Raw genomic sequence first — 23,131 nt, forward strand, 5'->3', positions numbered from 1 at the left:
TTACATTTGTTGCATCACTGTGTTTATATAATACAATGACAAGCATGTTAATTGCTCGCCCATCTTCAGCTTTCTACATCGTTTTAATTCAGCTGTTCAGATATTTCTAAAGCAAAACTGTGTTTTGAATGCACTTAGCTTTCAACAGGCTAGCAATAAACAGGTTCAAGTTTCATTTTCTGAAGAATCACTCACAATGTCTATGTGCCAACCTGTGCTGCCACTTTTTAGTGCTTGTATCCCAGATAACATCTTAATGACAAGCATAAAAAAACAAATACTTGAAAAAAAAAAAAAAGAGATGCCACTATTTTGGCAATTGGGCTTAGTCCATTTCCTGTTTCTGCAGCTTGAAATCCCCCAAATTCAGACTTAGATGTTTTTTGTTGTAGCATGTATTTTAATTACAATGGTGCCTTGGATGTAATCATTTGAAAAGCACACACACCAAAAATGACTTATTTTCATGACATTTTTAAAGGTACAAAATGGAAAATGTAGAACACTTTTTTGTTTCAAGCCAAAGATGTTTAAAAATTAACACCAGGCCCAAGCTGGAAAAATACATACATGCGACTCAGGGCACACCTTTAAAAACAGCACATTTTTTTATTTGTGTGTATATATATATATATATATATATATATATATATATATATATATATATATATATATATATATATATATATATATATATATATATATAAATGTTTTTTTTTTGTTTTTTTGGGAGTGGGGCACCATGTCAGCAACTTAGGGTTTCTTTAGTCCAGTGACACACAAACCAAACTTTCAGGTTTCACTTCCCACACTCCAAAGACTCATTACTGTAGAGGTCAAGATGAAATCTGGAATACCAAGGAAAGTCCCAGAAACGTCAGCTCCTAAGCTTGTCACAAAGGCGAATCAAAATCTGCATGTGGCTTTGAAAATCTCGTTAAAGGTGGTAGCAGACTCGGGAGTGATGTATATCCTTCCACTACGTGCTAATAATTGTACAAAGCAGAAGAGGGGAAGAATGGAAGAGTTCACATAAGGAAAAGATACCAGCGTAATATAATAATTTACAAGGTTTAAAGTATGCAAAAACATCTATAGAAGCCTGGTGACGTTTGGAAACAAGTGCTTTGGACTGATGGAAGATACATTTGAACTCTTTGGCAACAATACTCTAGATACGGTAAGAGAAAACAACAGGCAGAATTTCATGTAATTAACACCTTGCCAACTACTAAGTACAGTATTAGGGTGGAGCCATCATGCTTTCTAGTCATGTTGCAGCCATCTGGGCAAGAAAATCAGTAGCAAATTCTGGAAGAAAACATCACAGAATCTGTACATAACAAAAGCTGAACCTGAAAAGAGGATGCCTTGAATGGTCTTCATAGTCTGAATGCCTCAGTGATCATCTTCGGGTTAATCTTTCAAGATCCGCGCATGCACAATGACCTAAGAATATCGAAGAACTGGAAGCCTTTTGCAAATAAGGCCCAAATGATGCTTTTGATGAGTAATTTATTTTGGTTTAAAAACTAAAAAAAAGTATTAATGTTTCCTGATATTGTCCCCCCCCCCCCCCCCCCTTATATAAGAAACGCTAAAATAAACACTGTATTTTTATAATATGTAAAATATGCTGTTTTTAAAGGGGTGCCTTGACGTTCGCACACAGCTATGTGCTTGGCACGAGTCGCAACTTAATGTTCATCATAAAGATGTGAAAATGTAGGCTGGAATCACAGACGACCAAGTTGACAAAGTCCTTCCGTTCTCACGAGTGGCTTTCCAGCTGCTCTAACTCATCTCGCAGAGACTTGGCCCTGGCCAACTTTTCCAACTGATCTTGTGTCGGCTGCTTTATTTCCCCAGAGTCCACTTTCTGCTGCAGCTCCTCCACTTGGCGCAGCTTTTTCCTCATATTCTTAATCTTTTTAGCTTTTTCTACTGCAGGAGAACCATCTGCTGCCTCGGCCATTGCGGCTTTGTGTGGGTGCTGTCCGTACGTTGATATGGTCACATTCTCGACAGCATTGGAGAGAGACGCCATGTCAGATACACTCTCCTCTGTTTCGTGCTGGTGATGCTGCTGTTTTCGCTTTTCTTTACGTTTCAGGTTGCGTTTGGCCGACTTGGAGAGACTGGCAGCATCGCCGTCCGCACATCCCGGGATCTTGTGCTGCTGTTGTTGATGCTTTGGGGTTTCGGCATCAGATGCACTCAGTCCTGGAGGAAGACCTGGTTTGCTTTTGAAGAATTTCACATATTTGTTTTCATATCTGTAACACAAAAAGGACTCAGGCAAATTAAATATGCACAGTTAAAAAAACAAAAACTCGTCTCATGAAGCAATTGTGAAAGGGTTGACTTACACTGGGACCTCTTCTTGGGGAACATAGCCTTCCTTCACGCGCCGCGGTTTTCTCCATGTGCCATCTGGTCGCTGTGTGGCAGCAATGTATTTTCCTGACCGACAAACAGTAATACATTGATGTGAACTTTCAACAACACACACAGTACATCATTAGCGTATTTAAAGAATCTGGAATACTTGATTTAATTTGTATCCTTTTGAACTTGAAAAGGGAACACGTCTTCTTTAATGCATCTCGTATGCGGCTGGCACTGTGTAATGTTCGGTATTGAAGCCATGCACAGCACAGGTTGCTTGAATGTATGCTGCTCCTGTTCATTTATTACTCTTATTTAAGTAGTTTGGACTTTAAGAAAATGAAAGACAAGAATAGGAAAATGAAAGACAAGAAGCAGTGGGTCTGACCACCATAGACTACGTATGCCGGCTACATGTAGTGACCACATATTGCTCTTTAACTAGATGACAGTCATCAAACAAACTATCCATTTTGGTGACATTTGTTTGACTTGTAGAATGCACCGCGAAATGTACAATGACTTTCATGATGCAATAACGAGGAAAAACACTGATTCTCTCCAGTACACTGTAAAGAGGAATTCAAGTACTTTTCCCGACTTGCTAAAACATACTTAACTGTTTCGCTTGATCGAGAACAAAACAAAAGGGAGGTTAAAGGGCGCTCGAGAACGCGCGAAGGAATCGTGCTAACTAGCATCGAGGCTCTACGTAACAACAAGGATTCATTTGCACAAAAACAAAGCAGCGTTGCAACTGTCGAACACCCGGCAGCTGAAAATAAAATAGCAGACATGACAGCAGCCGCCAAGGATCTGAAATTCGCTCGTTATATTTTAATTCTGAAATGTGCCACATGCACCGGTCTGTCTTACCAGATTCATCTGTAACATAGGGGGTTGCCATTTTGAAGAGGACGGTGAGTCAAACCAAACGTAACCCCCAGCCCCACGCCACGCACCTCGTCCCGAAAAAGGTAGGACAAGATTGTTAGAATCGTAAACTCATTACGTTGTCCGCGAGGTGAGCACTTTCATGACAACATCGGGCGATGAACAGAGAACGAGGAGCAAAGCGGAGCAGGTGGTGAAAGAAGCATCACGACCTGACAATCGGGAGGTGCTCATTGACAAAACGAACAGACTTTTCCTCCAACCACGGAAGTGACGACGCTGATTTATGGTTGCCAGGTGTAAACAAAAGACGATGTACATTGCTTCATCTTGAAAACCCCAATAAATACGAAATAATGTTTAATTTTATTTGAACACGAGTATTAGGGCCCTTCTATTTGTATGTCGTATTTCATATCATTGTTCTCTGTTGTGACGTGACACTGTCTATTGAAACTATATTATCAATACGTCACAAAATAACCACAATTTTACCTTTGATACCACTCGCTCTTACGTTATTCCAAAATAGTAATAATTAAAAAAAACACACTCACAAATCGTCATCGTCTAAGACAAGTCATACATTTTGACTGTTTTTCCTAGGTTGTTGACCACGCTATAATTGCATCCTTAAATCATCGAACCCTGCCTCTGAAGTTAAATGATGAATACATACAAGCATTTATAATATAATCCGTAACGTTGTTTTCTGAGAAAACAAACATTTTCCATTATCATAAGCATGTGACGTTAATGATCATTCTATCTACACGAAAGTTGTGTTCTTCACGCACGTATGCAAGTTTGGTTTGAATTTCTTTAATTTTTGTTTGGAGTCTTTGTAAACACAGCTTCCACATAAATTGTCTAAGTCAGACAGCTGCGCATTTACATCAGTGACTGAATACGCCACTTCCATGCGAATTTTGAGATTTCGAAGCGCCTTCCTGCCAGCTGTCTGAGTGAACAACATGAATATTGGACTGGGGGGCACATGACTGCGATACTGTTCACACCAGTGTAGCGGTCTATTCTGTCTTCTGAACATTTAATCCGGAATTGTTTGATCTCTTGGAAAGAAAATCAGGCCATTGAATTGACCTCTTCCAAGTGTAGGTAAATGTAATCCAAGCAAATGCCCCTGCCCCAACACTCAAATTACAATACCATGGGGAAAAAAAACCATTTATTTCTAGAATTTGTTAAAAAATGACGCTCGTGTGCTATTTTGATGACGATTTTTTTAAACGGCCTTTGTCAACTAATTTTGCCGTGTACCCTGAATAGGTAATTAAGGCGTGTTTGTGCAGTTCCAACCTGGCAACCCTCGGAGAGCCTGAAGCCAACCACATCAGAGCTGCACAGCAGCACTCTTGTCTTGACGCTCACCTCACAACAAGTCGGCTGCTTTTGGAATCTGCGCTCACTTGTGCCCGAAGATTTCCTTCTTTTTACATCAAGTACACGGTAACTATTATTTGCCTACTAACATAAAATGCTCAAGCCGAATCAAAATAATCAACCAATAATAGTATAAACACAGGCATTGCCTTCTTCGCCTTAACCCGATGTCTAATGGATAGACGGCTAGCTAATAGGACAGATAAAACACAACAAAAACGAAAGAACATTACAATGGTGAGCAATTAGCAAGCTACTTAAAGCAGAATTCCGGTGGTCATCTTTGATGCGGAAAATGTAGTGCTAGAAACCGTGCTCGTGTTTCAGAGCCTCGCCGGTGTGGTGGTGCAAATGTTACGCCAGAGGCTAATAATTGAGGTCGGTAACGCGTAGCTGTGCAAAGCTAGCACAGAGTTAGGTAAGGCTAGCAAGCTAAGCTTAGCTCCGGAGTTGCGCTGATGGCAGTGAAACAAGCGAGAAAGCGCATTGTGTCGGCTACGTTTTACAACTTAATACCTACTAGAATCTGTCTTGTCTTGCAAGACGTTGAATTTCCACTGTTCAACTTGCAATTTGGACAGCTTCATTTGCCAGACGAAAGGAAATGGCATTCCCAGGGATCTTACTTAGCGTTAAAAAAATGTGTCTGAAGAACGTCATCATAGTGGCGTTCAAGTTATTTTACTAATTTCACTTTTCCATCCAGGCCACTCTCCTGATGCGGTCCAAAAAGCCCAGTGACTTGCATTCGCCTCTGAGTGTTTAAATGTGTTCAATTTTAAAGTTAAGAGTAGCTCAACATTCCACACCTCCCTCCTCCTCCATCCTGCAGCAAGGCAGCACAAATCCTGCTTGCTCTCTTGACTACTCAAGCAAGAGCAGCAGCAACCCACTTGATCAACAAACTCAAGAGTGGCACTCGCAAAATGTTTAGGATCATCGGCTTTTGGGTGAAATCTCAGGATGAACCTCAAATTCACTGCCGTTTATATTCGGCTTGACATTCTATTCAGTGTTTGCCCCTTTTCTCATCTTGTTGTTTTCAAACAAGGAAAAGAATGGAAACATTTATAACAGGTGACCATAAATTGACCAACGAATGTCATGGTTCATTTAGAAATAGCATTGAAACAGCTAGCTTGGTTTAGCAGTTCACATTTTCATATCATGATAACCACCCAAGAGTTGAATAACAGTTCCTCGCTTGTGTAAGGCTTCAAACAAGAGCCTCTCTTGGAGTAGTGGCCACCGAGTGTGTACTTTTTACAGAATTGTAAAGAAGTTACTTTCTGGGAAATTTTCGTGGGGCTGTAGTCAATTTTCTCTTTCAACACTCTTTGCGAGAACAGCACATGAGCAATGCATTACTGGTCTTCGAGGCTACAGTACGCCCCCAAATTCTGTGTGTACAGCCTTTGCCTATAGGCTGAACAGCAGGGCAACTGGGTCAGGTTTTGTTGGACGTGTGCGTCGATCAAATAATTTCAATAGTCTCTTGCATTGCATTGGATATGCCAATCCGTTTATTTTCGTCAACATTCTTATGATTCATTTGATTGGCAGCACATTTCGATTTCAATATACTGATAAAACAATAATTCGAGTAACAAACCAAACTGAAAATCTACCTTAATGACCACGTACGGTCGAAAACTGTTTGCCTCTTGCCCTGTCGCACCGGAGCGCAATCATCAACCGGCACGTATTTATGTAACCATGGCAACCATGGTTCCACCCACCATAATAGATTGGCATGTCTTCTGACAGTTTGTTTAACTCTCTTAAGATAAACAAATTAAAATACACAAAAAGCTTTTGGGCTCCAACACTGTGATCAAATGTAATTTTCTTGTCAAGATTAGAGTGCATTTCAGGTTTGTTGTGTAAGTTCATCTGAAAGATCTGTAACTTTAAGTAATGTTCTTGCTGCATACTTGTGTGCACACTTGGCTGCAGCTATCACACCAATGACTGACATGCGGACGCACAGGTGTGGTTGGAACAGGCCTCAGTAAACCCAACAGGGCAAGAAAGATGAAAAATGCAGTTGTAGTTCTTGTTTCTAGACCGTTTTTACCCAATTGCAAGTACAGATACTACTTCTTGGGTGGGTGGCATTGACAAAGTATTTGTAATTTATTTCGTAATTCATTACAGAATGCCACTGGCTACTGTATGGTTCAGCTATAAAGTTTCTCCCTCCTTTTGAGTTATTTTAAAGTACAGTACATCTCTGAAACAACCTTGAAAGTGCTCCAAAACAAACACTTGTCATTTCTAGTTTGACTTGACATTGAGATTCTTACATGACGAATGTCTCACAAGTCCGGGGAATTCTTAAAATATTTTCCAGAACATGAAGTAACAATTGAATGAATTCTATCTTTGCCTTTTTAGACTTTAACATGTATATTTTCTTTTCTGCGCACATCCAGAAAACAGTGAAGGTGATTCCGTAAAGTTGCTTTTTGGAATAATAATCATTGGAGCCGTCAGAACGGAAGTGGGCAATACTGACTCGGGGTTTGTAGCTGAGTGCTTCTTTTTGCAGCATATTGTTAGTGTGAGAGCGAAACTATCCCATATAGGCGGTCCCGGGACCCGTAAAGTTGAAGAATCGCTGATACAGGGTGGCAGCTATTGGAATAAATTTGGTGTTTAGATATCCTACAGAAATTCTGACTAGAAAATCAATACAGTGGGCCCCCGTGTTACGAACTTAATCCGTTCAGCGGCTAGGCTCGTAACTCAAATTGGCCGTATGACGGGAAATCCAAACCTATGTCAATTAGTGAATGTGTGCAACGCGTGCAAAAACCTTAGGTAAAAACATCACAACTTTCTATACATATCAAAATTTAGTAACATAATCTACTGTACAGTTAAATTTAATAACATAAATATACAAAGGAAAAATGACATTTACCTTTGGGGCGACATGACTTGAGCTGGGTGGAGGCGGAGGGGAGCAGAGACCAACCCGCAGAATGTATTTATTTTCTTAAACTAGAACTTTTCTCAAACGAGAACATATCACCGGTGATTTCCTTCTCTTTAATCCGTATTAGAAGAAGCCTCTCCATTTTGTTGTTGACCGAGGTGCGTCCCCTGACAAGGAAAGTCTTGCCCTTAGAATACTTGCTTGCTTTCATAGCTTCCTTGTTATTGAGAATTGTACCGATTGCTGAGCGGTTACGGCCATACTCAACAGCAAGGTTAACTATGCGTGTGCCTTCTTTCTTTTTTTTATTATCTCCTGCTTCGTTTCTATTGTCATTATCCTCTTACTTCTTTCTTTACTGCCACTTGCAATTTTAGAAGCCATGTCTAACAGATAAAGTTTGCGAAGTCTTCACAACACACCGACCGGCTCATGCCATCAAGCTAGATGAGGGCATTCGGCCAATAGCATATCGGCATTTCTGTGATTGACGTGACGCCGGCCAATAGCATATCCGCATCTCCGTGACTGAGACAGTGACTGTGACCTTAATAGACCAATAGCATATCTGCATTTCCGTGACATGCGAGAAAAGTTATTTTTGTTGATGTAGCAAAGCGAAAAAATAGTGTGGACACACTGACCGGCATTTTGGATGGTTCGTCAGACGAAAGGTTTGTGCGTAAGAGGGGGACAAAAAAACGCTACGGTCCACGTCGTAAGATGAACAATACGTAAAACGGGGTTCGTAAACCGGGGGCCCACTGTATTCGGATAATAATAAACATTATTATTTTTATTATTCATTAAGTTTTTTTGCTTGGTGCAAAACAATTTTGAACACAGAAGACAAAATATGACTTCCACATAAATACGAATGACCAACTAAAAAAAAAGAATTTTTTTGGATTGTCAACTTTATTTTTTTTTTAACTCAAATTTAAACTGTACTTAGCAACACACTGCTTTTATATTTAGACAAATCTCTCGCCCAGCACATTTTGGTCAGCTTGGTTTGTTAAAAAGTGAACAGTAGAAATGACAACTGTCTCAGGTTGTCAGTAATCTGACTTCTCTTTGCGCAGTCAGGTGCTGTGAGCTCGCGGCTAATTTATGCTAGATTGCGCTGCTAATGACAAAGCCACTGTGAAGTGCTCGCAACAGACATCGTACAATGCAATGTCACCGTTCAACAAGTTTTTTTTTGCACCCTTAATTGTGATTGAACTTCAATTTAGAACAACGTTGCACTATCCATGTCAAGATTTCAGGGAGCATCAGTTTGACAATGCTGACCAAAAATCAGCAATACAAAAACGAGTCAAGTGAGGCATTCGTCACAACATGTTGCCGGAAACAACTTAAAAAATAAAACTGTCTCAGTCCATTGATCTCCAATTCACCATATATTTGGGAAAGTAAGGTTCATTTTGAACTTGGTTTTCTCACCATATTTACCAAATGTGTTTTACTGTAATGCAAAGCATTGACAACTGTTACTGCAATTGGCTTGACTTACGCTTATGACATTTGCACGAATAAGGGGGTATCGTGCGGCAAGAAAAAAAAAAAACAGATTTTTTTCTTTAACAGGGCTCATTGAATCACTCTGACTCGTTTCCGCCCTACACTGACACTGTAGCACTCCCACCATCACTATTTCTGCTTTGAAATAGACAAAAGCAGCCAAATGAATGACAATTAACTTTTCCCTCTTATTTTCCCTCACAGATTAGTGTGGTGCACCAGGAAGTTTGGGTTGGGTCTGACTCTCCTCCTTCAAACCCTCTTACCAAGTCTTAAGCCTTGACAACTTCCTCCATCACTGCGCAAACTCTGGAAAAAGGGGGGGGGGAAGAATCTGTTCAGCCTTTCGGATCCTTCACTTGAACAAAAGAGCGAGCTCTTCAGAGTCCTCATCTTGAGCAAGTTGCTGTATCATCATTGTGCAACCGTCTGTCAATTTGTGGTTTATAACATGGCAAAGAAGAATCAAAAGGGTGAGTGTGTTCTGGGATGAACATGCACACGCAAGGCCGACATGTATTTTGAGGTTGGGGCTTTGGGCGTAACGTAACAAGTCGAGTGACCTGGCAGCGTCTGAGTGTTTATTGTCACTTTAACCTCTTTTCCTATCACCAAATGATCTGTTAGACTTTGGACTTCCCGCTCACTGTTCTATTCAGCTGTGACCACTTTTCTTCTACATTTAAATATGTTCGAAGACTCTTCTTTTTGTTTGAGACCAACAATCCCTTGTAGCAAATGACTAGACATCTTTTGGAATTATTTAATGTAATTAATTTTTTTTAACGAATCGATGTGAAAACGATATCCCCCCTCATTTTGAAAGCTGTTCTTGTATTTATGAATTTATTTTTCCTCATTTCAGACACTTCAGGGGTGGTGTTTGACACACGGTCAAAAATGGTCATGTCCCAGGGAGGACCGCCTGAGAGGATGAAGGAAAAGGTATGATTTGTTGTGTACATGAGAAATGCCTGAGGCGATTGTTTTGAACACCCACATTCTTTCATACCATTTGTACTTTCAAAGACCTTGAAAATATTGTTTGCTTAATGTTGTACACCTCACTTAACATGACAGAAGTTGGCTTTGGTAAGTGGTTTATGGAAATGCATCTCAAGTGTTGTCATTATGCCATAAGCATGATCATTATGACCAGACTAGTTTTGATTTAGTCAGTTCGCAGGGCATGTAGCAAGAGATAACGCTCTTTGTGCCTGTGTGCGTTTACACGCTATAATATGCAGTGCCCTCGTTAGCCTGTGTCCAAGACGCTTAATTTTTGACGGGGACGCATACTTTCAAATCAACGTGCGCCCAACGTTTTTTATAAGGGTGTGTCAAAAACTTGATTGACATAAGAATGGGGATTCTCATTTACAACAAATTAAGCCAATTTAAAACATCGGGGATTCTGATTTACTACGATTTAAATTGATCTTTAACAGCACTATATTGATATTGAAACTAAAAAAAGTCCTCTTCTGTCAATTTTTTTTTTTAATGTCCGCTTCCATACCTCGTCGGAGGCGCACTCTGCCATTACGTCATCATGCAGCCCTTTCTGGACAGTTAAGCAGTGAGCCAGCTGCATGACACACTCAAATGAACAATGGAGGAAATTCAATCGTCCTTTTTGAAAGCAGTCTTCTTGCATTTTCCCTGAAGCCCAAAAGCAGACACAGCCGCGATTTTAAATACAACGTTGCACTGGCTAACGAACAAAACAAAATAACTGATGTGGTTGTGCAAGCTTTAAAAGTAGCTTTTCTCTATAGCAGCTCCCAATCACTTTGGAGCCTGGTATAGTATTTCTGCTGCCTTCATAGTAAGTAGAATCTATTTAGTTGAAGATGGCAGCTGTTAGTAGCTCAACAATGACACCAGACTGCCCTTGCAAAAAATGGCTCTGCTTTTGAGGTGTCATCACAAAAGCACTTGTGATTTTGTCTTTTACTTTCAACTGCTCAAAATATTCAGTGACATCAGACCTATTTATACATATCGAGATTTAAAAAACCGCTAAGCAAATGTTTTTTCACTTAGCATATTTGGACAATAATAGCAGAATTATGCTAATAGCAAAACTAACTATGCTGTGTGTGTGTGTGTGTGTGTGTAAAACTTTATTTAACATTTTTAAAATGTATTATATATATATATATATATTACATTTAAAAAAAATTAAATAGACTTTTACAGACGAGTGTACAAGCTGGAAACATCCGCGTTCAATAACATTAATTTTCAGTCATCCATCCATCATCCATCAATCATCCATCCATTATCTAGAGCCGCTTATCCTCACAAGGGTCGCAGGCTTGCTGGTGCCTATCCCAGCTAGCTTCGCGCAGTAGGCAGGGAACACCCTGAACTGGTTGCCAGCCAATCACAGGTCACAGAGACGAACAAGCATTTATGCACACAAACACACCTAAGGACAATTTAGTATGTCCAATACACCTGCCATGCATGTTTTTGGAGTGTGGGAGGAAGCCGGAGTGCCCGGAGAGAATCCACACGAGCTCGGGGAGAGCATACAAACTTCACAGAGGATGGCCAGAGCCAGGTGGATTTCAAGTCAGGTCCTTTTAACTGTGAGGTGGACGTGCTATCCACTGCTCCACTAACAGCCCCAATTTCAATCAGTGGACCAAGAATTGTTGATGCTGACACAACAATCACTCGGCAGTTTATTTATTTGTTAACTCATTCATTTATTCACTTATCCACATTCCAGGGTATCATTTACTGAGCGCCAATCTGAAACTGTTAGAGACTAGATCTTGGTGCCGTTTTGAATTTTAGCCTCTTAACATTCCAACAGAAATTTGAGCTCTGTAGTGTTTTTTTTTTCTTCAATGCTTTATCCTTGATGAAACACAAAAAAGTTGCAAAGTCCAAAAAATGTCACACCAAAAAAATTAATACAAGAGTTAGAGGGGGTGCAGGAAAATTAAAGCGAGTCAAAGCCCTTACTCAGCACCAGAACAGCAGGAGGAGGAGTGTTTATTGCAACATTTACTGTAATGCCCCTAAAGCTCTCTTAGGCGCATGCGAACATTTACACATACGTACTCCCAGGAAGTAATGTGTAAGGGCATTGTGGTAAATGCAGCAACAAACACTCTTCCTCTTGCAGTCCGTAGCTATAACAGACATGGCCAGCCCCATGTAATTTAATGAGAAATAGACCCATGATTATATTTAAAACATACTGTTGTTTATTAAGAACCCATTTATTTGCAAGTTTTTGAAATTTCAAAAATAAAAAAAAATAATTTTTAATGAAAAACGCTCTGAATCTCACACAATGCCACTTTAAGGCATGCGGGGAATAGAGTGAAAGTGTGTGTCCACAACAGATATCTCCTGGGGATCTGAAGGGAACTAGTGGCCCCGTAGCGGGACACTGCAGGTATAACGAGGAGGACCAGAAATAGCAGCAACAGTGTTCAGCACCTCTCCCGTGAACAGGGGACGAGGTCCCTGCCACCTCAATAGGTGACGGAATGGACTGAGCCAGAATAGAATCAAGCAACCCCCGTCACATCATCCGTGTGTTTTCGTGTGTCGAGTTACGGCATCGTAAAAAGAGGCCACCCCGTGCGTCCACCTCGACTGGAGCACAGTTTATACCCCTCCATTTGAGAAAGGGCTTGAGACTAAAGAGCCAATGAAAAAATCCCCCAGCCATGCAGCAGATATGGGCAGAGAAAGGGAATGGAACACAGAGGCGAGAGCATGTTCGATACGCATTTGCTACGAGCCAGAGACAGGAATGGAACACAGAGCAGAAAGCGCGCGTGTAACGTAGATGCACACCATACGGGCCGATGCAAAGAGCACGACCTGGCACGTGTCCCAAGGATCGAACGATCACGCTAGGAGTCAGCGTAGGCTCAAACAAAACTGGGAAAAAGCAAGCAGGCAACACAAAACAACCGCGGCCGCTTCACGGGCAAGTCAAAGACAAGCTTCAACGTTATGGTGAAACGTCACACGTCAGACAGTAACACCAACAAAGGCATTCTGCTCACACCAAGTTCAACTCTTTTAATGCCAAGCGTGATCGGAAAAGGAAACCTCTGGACGGCCAGTGTAGTTAACATTTTCACTCGCAAGGCTGACAGAATATTGTGTAATTTGTCTATGTAAATATGGGTAGTATCATGTAAGATTAATTTCCATTCCATCGTTAGAATTACCTGTATATAGGTAATATATGTGTTGTAAGTGTGGAAATACTGTCATCCAATGGTCACTTTTATCACTACAGTGCTCATTTGGGTCATATTAGGTCAGCATTAGTGAAGGGTGTCAGCCATCTTCCATAAAAAATGTTTTTGACAATTTTCAAATCGCCCATGGCCACTGAAAGACTTCATGCAGAGGAAGTCAATGGGCTACCAGCAATTGAGGGGGGGGCAGTTAAAGCGCGAAACTTATAAGACATGCAAACCAGTGTGTGAGAAAGCATTGAAGGACACTTCAACCTTTTATATGGTCACCTGGTGACACGATTGACGTTTTGCTGGTATGTATTCTCATCCTGCTCTTGCGCAAAGGCTTATTCTGTGCTTTCAGCACTGCCTTCTGCCAGTCTGGAGGGGCGAAATACAACTAGTCGCACCCTGTATGCTGTGCGACAGTTAAGTCGCTTTTGATTGCTGTAAAATTAGGGGGGCGGGGGGGTGTAGAGCTACACTACCCTCTAGTTTTGATGTTCCACTTTATCGTTCTAATCTTATAAATCTGGTCCACATGATTTGTTTCACATGTATGATCCTTTTTTTCTTGTGTTGCAGATCAGTGCCGTCAGGGCAGTTGTTCCCAACAAAAGCAACAATGAGATTATTCTGGTATTGCAGCATTTTGAAAACTGCGTTGACAAGGCTGTTCAAGCATTCTTAGAAGGTATGAGGCCATTCATAGTTGACCGAGAAAGCTTTCCTATAAAACATTTAATGGCGAGTGTTTGGTTCCGATAAGCCTTCAAGGCAGCAGTCATGTACGTCACATACGACAGCAGCCACATCTCGTGGTGTTTGAAATGTTAGTTTAATGCAATTCCTCCTGCCTGGAACTAAGAAAATTGTGACGCGCTAGTGCCGAGCTGTCATCATAGTGGCACTTGGATTGGTATGTGTGCACTAAGTGTCTGACGCACATTGGGTCTATATTATGAAAAAGAAACTCCTCCTTTTAGTGCGTAAGATTCCTTTGTGTGTGTGTGTGTGTGTGTGTCTGTGTGTGTGTGTGTGTGTGTGTGTGTTTTTTAAGTAACGTCTTGACAACTATTCAGTTTTCGGACTATGCATGAAGTACTTAGCTTTTTTTGCGTCACACCCTTTTGTAGGTAGTGCAACAGAGATCCTGAAGGAGTGGAGTGTGACTGGCAAAAAGAAGGTAGGCACACCTCACTCTAATAATCACCTTAAAAAATTGTTAGTGAATCATCTTTGGAGTTGCTGATACAGTAGTCGACCCCCTTCTCCACCCTCATTTCAGCCCACAATTCACAGGGGACCCGGGTGGTCAGTGAATTGTGGAAGTACATGAGTAATTGACACGTATAAAAGTTCTATTTTTATTTTTTTTATTTTTTTTTATCTTCAATGTTTTGGGAGGGGGGCGTTTACACACAAAAGTCTTCAAAACCTGATGGTTAACATTTACTACTTGTTTTCCACACCAAGAAGTACTGCGCTTGTTAAAGCCTGCAACAATTTGGAAGGTACAGTAGCATAAATAAATGACATGTAGCCGATTGTGATCCAAGTATGTGTTTATATACTATATAAGGCAACAAAATATACAGAGGCATTGGACTAGTTTTACCTGATGGAAAGAAAAGAGTGACCTGGCTTTTTTTTTTTTTTTTTTTTTAAGATGAGTGTTCCTTTTCTGGGGGGAGGGGGCAGGGGAAAGGCAGCTGTTTGGTTGATACCATCCATAAATTATATATAAAATATCAAAGTCTTAAGTAATACAATATATATGTATTATTTAAAATGATGTATTTTTTTTAACTGTACACTTTTAATAAGTCCTGTGCATTTCACATTTCTCCTGTCTTGTTGATACTTGGACACTCCGACAATGATGTCTTAACCTGCAGCCTAATAAGAAAAAAAAGCCCAAGCCCCAGCCAGAGGCTTCAGCAGAACCAGTCCCGCCAGAAGCTGCGCCACACGAGGAGGGCAAAAACACGACCAACGGTTTCCACCCCAACGGATCGTTGGTAGAAGGGGAGTCGCTTGACTCCCTGAGCGAACATTTAGACTCGGCTTCCCTGGACGCGTCGGAGCTGGACTCTGAGCTAACTACATCTGAAATCGCTGGTAAACACAGAGAGGGCTTGTATATTGTTCCTGTTGCGTTTATATGTTTTAGGGGCGTACTCACACTAGGCTACTTGAAGTGTGCAATATTTGTGTGTGACTCGTCCGCCCTTTTCACCCCCTTGGCGTGAGCGCCTATTGCACGGGCTGCTTTTTATACAGGAATGTCATTGTCATGTCACCATACAACACAGCTCTGCTGAATAGATGGAGTTTGTAGTCCCATCAGTTTCAGGGCGCCACCTAACCACTTCAGACAGACTCGCCGAACCCTAAGGGTTTGGTCGAATTCGGGTCCAGAACCACTGCCTTAATCTTAGGAATCGAGTATTTGAGGGATTAATTTTATTTTCAATGGGAGTGTTTATTGATCATTTTCAAGGGAGAAACTCATTGCAGTATAGTAGAATCCTTGGTTAGGTATGCCACCGTTTTTAAAACCTTCAGTGATTTATTTATTTATGTATTTTATTTTATGCATCAGAAATGTGTATATCCCCAAACAGAGCTTCCAATCATACAATACTAAATTACGCAATCTATTGCTGAGCTGCAGTATGCACTTTGAACTATACCAATGGATCATGCTAACACACAAGGATCATCGTGACCATGGCTTGCTTTGGATCCAATATCAGTATGACGTCAATAGAAGATAAAAGAGATGTTTAATTTGTATTTATTTGTTTTATTAGTAATTAATTTTATTCCATGTTTTATAGTCAGTATCTATGAATATTACATGTTTAGGTGTCTAGAACGGATTTTGGCCTTGCGTTACAGTATTTCCTATGGGAACGATTGCTTGGGATTTCATCCAATTTGGATTTAGTCAGACATTTTGCAACTGATTACTACGATAGCAAAAACCAAAGTTTCACTGTAATTTCGGGTGGGGTCCGTGGCCAATCATGCCGGGCTCTGCCAAGTGTGTCAGAGAAGTAAATGCTTTGATCTTAAGCATAAAGACGTACCTTGTAAGAGACTAAAAATAACTTGGTTTTAGTGTTATATATATTTTTTTATTATTAACCAAACATTTCACATGATACAGTTTGGTATTAGTTGGGCCCACGAAGAGCACATTCTGCCTTGTGAGAGTACGTCCTCATTAGCAAATGTTTACGCATCATCGCTTGTAGGTCTCCGGTGGAATAAAAAGCTGTGGTGTGCGGCCCACTCATAGGTGCAGAAGCAGAGAGTGCGCCCTTTCAGCTGGCGCTGAGTTCTCTCCAGGGGCCCAGAGGCCACAAGGCACGAGATTCCCAACGTCACAACTCTCCCTTGGCACTCTCTGATGCACAAAGTCAGCAACGGTTGTCAGCAACCAAAAAGATTGGTAAGCTTTGCGACTCACTGCTAAACTCTGCTGCCACTGTTAAGTCTGTTGAGATGCATGATCCTGGGGTGGTGGTAAGTAGCAACGGAATGAAATTCACCTTGAGTGAATAGTGAAACACTGCTCACGTGATCTTAAAGGTAGACTCATCGGAGAGCAACGCGCACATGTGTGTGACATTTGGGCCTTTTATGCCATCTTTTGACAACTGGAACGTGTCCCCTCAGCTCCCAACATTGACCGCTCTGTGAAGGACCTTCAGCGATGCGCCGCTTCTCTGACTCGCTACAGGATGCTGGTGAAGGATGAGATGGAGTCATCCCTCAAGAGGATGAAAGAGACTTTTGCGGAGCTCCAGACCAGGCGCGTACATGTTTTCTTAGCCTGAGCGAAGCCTCTCAAACCTTTGTTGTCTCCGAAGATGCACAAATGCATTTCTCCACAATTTGACACAGAAGCGAATGTCGGCTCTCGGAAGCCATTTACTAATGAATGGAAAATAAAAATCTATTACAAAATACTGTTGTTGGCGCCAAAGAAAGTGACCATGCTATGCTGTCAAGCCTAACTTTCATTTTAGATTTTTGAATGTAATTTAAAAATCAGGTAAACAGAAATGGAGAAAAGCAGTTTCATACTGTATCCGCAATCTAGTGCTACACATTCCATCCATCCAGCCATCCAGCTATCCATCATTTTGACTACTTTTCCCCACAAGGGTCACAGGCTTGCTGGTGCCTATCCCAGCTGACTTCAGGCAGTAGGCGGTGGTCACCCTGAACTAGTTGCTAGCCAATTGCATGGCACACCGGGACAAACAAGATTCACGCAGCCTAAGGCCAATTTAGTGTGTCCAGTACACATGCATGTTTTTAGAACACACTTTTCGTTCTCTGCGTAGGTTTTCCTGCGATTATCTTCAAAACACATCTCTGAATTCACTTCACTGAGTCTTTAGAAAAGGTTGAATGAAGCCAGGTGACCAGTACAACAGCACGGTTAGTCTAGATTAGATTAGTTTAGTTCTTCTGTCGGCATACCAAGAAAAGGCAGCAGATCAACTGCTTTAACGGCAACCATGAATTCAAGGCCGTTCCCCGTCACCTTATTGCCAGCGACTTGCAGCAGACTCGACTCGTCTATTTCCACAGAACCTTTCATTATTATTATTTGAACCGCGTGCAGCTGTGTCTTGAGTCATGTTTCTGGAATTTGTGTCCGTAATCTGATTGAAGACAATTGAGCCCTTTCATTCCCTCATTCCCTCTTCTTTTGCAGTTTAATGGACAGAGAAGTCACACTGCTGGCTGAAATGGACAAAGTGAAAGCAGAGGCTAGTAAGTTCCGTCTATGAGAAGTCTCAGGGTGATTGCAGCTCTCGGCGAGGAGCTGAACATCTGGCTTGACACGTTTCCGCAAAGCCTGTCAAAAGTATTGTTGTGGAAGAGCAAGTCCAACTACGTACATCTACGGTATTCCAGTATGCAAAGTAGGAATATAAATAAGTCAAAAATGTCTAAATAAGACATTGGTACAAGAAGGCCATTGTGCCCCACGCTGGCGTTTGAGCGATGATTATTCCCGGAAAAACTGAATGGTGTCGGGTGTCAGCGGAGTCTCGCCACTGTCTTTTATGCAAGCAAGTGTGAGAAAATGTGCAGACGTGACTAGAAAAGGAAGCAAAAAGCAATTTTACCCTTTTGGCTTTCCTATTTTTCGCTGTTCAATCCCCAGGAATTGTTTGGGAAAACTGCTGGACCATTTTAATTTTTTGGCGTGGAGTTCCGGTCGCAAGGTCACTTTTTGACAGGGAGAGGAAATGCATGATAAAACATCAGGTTTTCAAGATGTCCAAAATTGACAATATTTCCAAATTTGAAAACACCTAAAAGCCCAAGTTGGGTCAAAATTTCCAGAAGTTCTGCTCATTTAAATAGCTGAACAAATGTCGAAATTTCGGTGCGTTCGAAGACAATTTTCAATGTACAGGCCAAGTCAAACGTTCCGTTGACATGTACAGCTTTCTCTTCAAATAGCATACGTTGCTTTTGTTGTTTCAGTGGTTATTTTAAACGCCCGGCAGAAGAGGGCCGAAGAGCTCCGCAGGCTGACGGACCAGTCGGGCGCCATGTCCGAAGAGCAGCTGACTGAGCTGCGGGCCGACATCAAGGTGCGTCACCGGCTCGCCAACGTTGACGCCGTTATGCCCTGACCGGTCTCTGTCCGCCCCTCCTTCGCAGCACTTTGTGAGTGAGCGCAAATACGACGAGGACCTCGGCAAAGCTGTCAGATTTACATTCGATCTGGAACCGCTGAAGACGAGCATCATGCAATTTGGATCTGGTAAAAAGCTAATAGTCTATTTTGAACGTTTTTTTTTTTTATTTTTTTTTTTTATGCGTTTTGCTTCAAAGGGCGTAATTTTTCGCATGCGCACGTGGAAGTTTTAGGAGCTTTACGTTAAATGCAGCAAGACACGCTTCTCCTCCGGCTGTCCGTAGTTATAAGATGACATGGCGACCTCTGGAGGAGTGCCACCCCCCCATGTAATATCATTTAATGATAATGAAACCTATGATTATATTATACTGTTGGTTGGTAAGCGTTTATTCGCAACTTTTGGAAATTTAGAATCATTTAAAAATTAAAAAAGAAGCCGGGGCGGGAGGTATTTTGTTCTTTTAGGAGGGTTACTGTATGCTTCCTAAATGAACAGCCTTCTCCAGCCGCCATCCAGTCAGATTAATTATAAACTTTTGAGCCCAACATGATTGGCATTAAAAAAAAAAAAGTAAAGCAATGGATTTTTTTTTTTTTTATGGCGCTTATTCTCATTAGGGACATAGTCCTGCGTTGAACTTTCGGAATGTGCAAGGAAGCTTGCTTACATGGGAAATTTTCATACAGACGTGGGCGTTTTGTTGAACTGAATTGAAAGCTCTCCTCGTTTGTTTTGCCAGTGTACCACCCTCGAACGGGTTACTCGGATCGGTCCCGTTGCAGCTCCACGTCCTCCTCGGTGACCAGCCCGAGCGTTGTGGAAACGCCTCCCCCTACTCAGACCCAAAGTCCCCCCGGCCAGTTCCGACCCCCGCCGGCCAAACAGGTGAGCTTCTGAAAAGTACTACTCGGTTCTTGAAAGACTCCGGAAAATGAATTGAGAGATTTGTTTCAAAGAACATTGCGCAAAGACTTAGAATTATGCGGTACGAAGTCAGCCACCAGCACGTGAGTGGAACCACTTCTTTGCCGTGCCTCGTTACGCACGAGAAAGATAAATGAACGATCGCGGGGGTTGATGAAAACAAAGTCCAACTTGACGACTTTGCGCTTCATGTCCATGCGGCCCCTATACAGTCAACTGTAGCGGTGGGAAAATTCCCACGGCACAACCGAAGGTTAGGTGTGGTCAAAAGAAAGATGCTCGGCAAAGTTGTCATTGTGTGTGTATATATATGTCACCATCTCCTCAGTTACAGCTGTGAAAATTCAATGATTAACTGGCAACCAATCAATGACAGCTATTTTCATAACTGAGCGATGGTTTAAAGCCTTTGTTCATATCCTCCAATTTCAGCCTCTCAACGGTGATCGTTTCCGTTGTTGTACCGGAACGACGGAAAATGCAATAGGGTCTAGAGAGGCGCCGTCTGTCCGCTTTCAAAGTCAAACGCGGCCCCCTTAAGTAGATATGGTAGCTTTGAGCACACTGCGTCTGACTAGCGCCGTCGTCCTCAGATCTTCCAAGGCAACCGGCGCGTGTTCCAGGGACAGGGCGGCCAACGCTACGGCGGCGGCTCCAACCACGACCGATACTCGGGACGCCCCGATTGCCGCCGCCGCGGCGAGGGCGGCCCGCCCAACGGCCCCCGGGGCGCATCCCGCCCCGCCGCCTCATCCTCCTCCTCGGCGTCCAACCCAAACCGGGCTTCTCACAACGGTCTTCCTCAGAGGCCTCCGCGGATGCCCTGCCCTTGACGTCGGAAGCCCTCCGCTCGCTCCGAGCCCCGTTGCTCATCGGCCTCCGGTCCCACCCCGAAAACAAGTTTACATATTTCCCATCCGTCTCATTACACCGACGCGTCGCTCCTTCAAAACCCAACGGCCGGCGCTCGCGCATCGTGGCCCGAGTAGTGTATGTGAGCTTTGCCGTGGCCGTCTCCGGTTCACACCCGTGAGCGGCTTTTCAATGAGCGACACATTTTTAAAGTAAACATACGACTCCGATCCTGAAATTTTACAAACCGGGGAGATCAAGCATTTTCGCTTCTGCTCGCTAGTAGCCCACCAAAGTGGTTTGTTGCTGAATTTGCTGGACGAACTGCGCATTCAAAAAGTATATACATGCTGAAATAAGCATATCGAACTTACTGAAAACTTTGTTTGGCCTTGGCCTTTTTTTTTTTTTTTTCTTCCTGAACACTGATATCTGTGCATTTATCGGGCAGGTTAGCTGTACTTTCCGCTATTCACTAGAATTGCAGTTAATTACTTTGACAGTCGCTAGAGGTCACTGTAAGACCGAATGGGCAAAGAGAAATTAGTAACCCCTGCCATATTAAAAGGCTCAACATTTATTTTGATCCTCGCCCCAGTTATTCCTTTTTCTTTTTGTAGCCAGGCCAAGCTATAGGAGGCAAGCTTATTATGTGGGGGTGGGGTATTTACTGGAACATTTATTTTCTCTTTTTTTTTTTTTTTTTTGCTATTTTGCTCGAGGGCTCAGTCCCTAGTGGAAGGGTTCACATTTTTTTGTAAATAAATGAGATCATCTCCCACAGTACAAATGATCTGTGCTTGAGTCACTAAGCATTGCGAGTTGACATGGCCCGCCTAGGCGGTGCCCTCTCCTGAGTTGAGAGTTGTTTTGTAAATGAGGGCATATTTTCAATTTCTTTTTTATGGCTGTGTAGATTGACGTTTTCCTCGCGCGGTGTGTTGTGTTATCGCCTGTTGTGGGACACCTTTTTTTTTTTTTTTTTTGCCTTAGCAGAAAATGTGATTGAGATCATTTCCACATAAATGAATGAAGTGTAAATGTAAGATATGCCCTTTTTTATGCCTACTCTTGTTTTTGTACTGTGTGAGTAAAGATTCTTACTTTGAGTTGTCAGCAAAACAAGAAGGAAAACAAGTCAAATACCTCATTGTGGAAGCATGTATCAAAAAGGAGTACCGCAAAGTTTAAATGTTTAAACGGCATTTCGTTTCCTTTTAATATCCTGAAGATATTTTTTTCTTTCAATGTATACATGACATTGGTTGAAAGTTGAACAATATGTCCAATAAGAGTTGCAGTAAAATAGGTTTTGGACCTTGTGAAATCATGAAGCAGCACAGCAAGCTTTCGGTTAATGTCATACAAAAATGATGAGCTCGCTAACACCTTCAAAGTTCACTGTTGATATTTCTCGCTACGTAGTCCTGTTTTTTTTTTTCTTTCAACATTTTGGACGCACAATAAGTAATATACTGAAGTGTTTTTTCTGTGAGCTTTAAAGGTGCTAGCAGCTGTTAGCGTCATTTAGCAATCTAAGCTAATTAGCGATTAGGAATGTGCAAGGCTTTCCAAACTTCTTGCAGATGCTCATGTATCAAACTGATGTTGCTATTTTTGCTGTTGGGTCGATCACAACTTGAAAACTGATGTCTATTTCGGAGGTGATGGTTGTAGAAATAGTTGTGGCCCAAATGTTTTTGTTTTTTCCTCTTTTGGATTTTGTACGCTGTATATACATGTAGGCATTTTGTATGTGAATATTAGCATTAGGCATCATGGACATTAAGTTGCTGAGACGGTCGCAAACTCAAGTGCCTTTTCTTCTGGTCTCTCCCACTGATTGATCCTGCTACAAAACAAATCATACCCACGCAGCAACAAATGGACCAAAGACCTTGGCCTCACCCGCCCACGCTCTGTCCCTTCATTTATCCAATGGCACACTTCATTTATTACAAATAAACCCTTTGCAATATGGACTGAGTGGGCCCTAAATTATCATCACTGAATTGTAGCAATTTTTATTTCATTTCTAAACTTTCGGTTTGACGTGCACTGGAATATTTTGGGCACTGTATGGGTGATTGCGCAATAGGAATTCATAGCGCCTTTGAGTGTGATTTTCAAACCCTTGCGGTCGCTACAACTTACATTACCGAATTGCGCTTGCAATGTTGTGCTTACATACAAGTCCATGATTGGTCCAATTTTGATGTTCAAACGTATTGTGGTCTGACAGTTATTTGTAGCGTGGCGGAAGCATGTTTTGGGGGTGCTTCTCCTGTGTCACGGGG

The 23,131-nt window shown here is 41.9% G+C and overlaps 2 protein-coding genes across 4 annotated transcripts; one reads left to right on the plus strand and one right to left on the minus strand.

Moving 5' to 3' along the window:
• Positions 1-1,587: 1,587 nt before the first annotated feature.
• pym1 (PYM homolog 1, exon junction complex associated factor) lies at positions 1,588-5,306 on the minus strand. 3 transcript variants are annotated; one of them, XM_088407506.1, is made up of 4 exons: positions 3,265-3,608; positions 2,549-2,717; positions 2,370-2,463; positions 1,588-2,276 (listed from the first exon to the last, which is right to left on the minus strand). In XM_088407506.1, exons 2-4 carry the CDS (start codon positions 2,688-2,690, stop codon positions 1,772-1,774), a joined length of 741 nt encoding a protein of 246 aa, XP_088263632.1. In that variant the 5' UTR covers positions 2,691-2,717; positions 3,265-3,608; the 3' UTR covers positions 1,588-1,771. The 3 variants fall into 3 exon arrangements, with proteins under 3 accessions (XP_088263632.1, XP_088263633.1, XP_088263634.1); XM_088407507.1 differs by lacking the exons at positions 2,549-2,717; positions 3,265-3,608 and adding an exon at positions 5,207-5,306; XM_088407508.1 differs by lacking the exon at positions 2,549-2,717 and having other exon boundaries at positions 3,265-3,598.
• Positions 4,584-22,816, plus strand: spats2 (spermatogenesis associated serine rich 2). The gene is made up of 13 exons (XM_088407505.1): positions 4,584-4,752; positions 9,359-9,627; positions 10,020-10,099; positions 13,963-14,071; positions 14,514-14,563; positions 15,276-15,498; positions 16,685-16,837; positions 17,065-17,200; positions 18,116-18,174; positions 18,898-19,007; positions 19,078-19,180; positions 19,798-19,943; positions 20,576-22,816. The coding sequence occupies exons 2-13, from the start codon at positions 9,606-9,608 to the stop codon at positions 20,813-20,815; spliced, it is 1,431 nt and encodes a 476-aa protein (XP_088263631.1). The 5' UTR covers positions 4,584-4,752; positions 9,359-9,605; the 3' UTR covers positions 20,816-22,816.
• The last annotated feature ends 315 nt before the right edge of the window (positions 22,817-23,131 follow it).

This window comes from Hippichthys cyanospilos, chromosome 2 (assembly GCF_059441005.1).
Source record: "Hippichthys cyanospilos isolate Australia breed blue-spotted pipefish chromosome 2, RoL_Hcya_1.0, whole genome shotgun sequence".
Taxonomy (NCBI): Eukaryota; Metazoa; Chordata; class Actinopteri; order Syngnathiformes; family Syngnathidae; genus Hippichthys; species Hippichthys cyanospilos.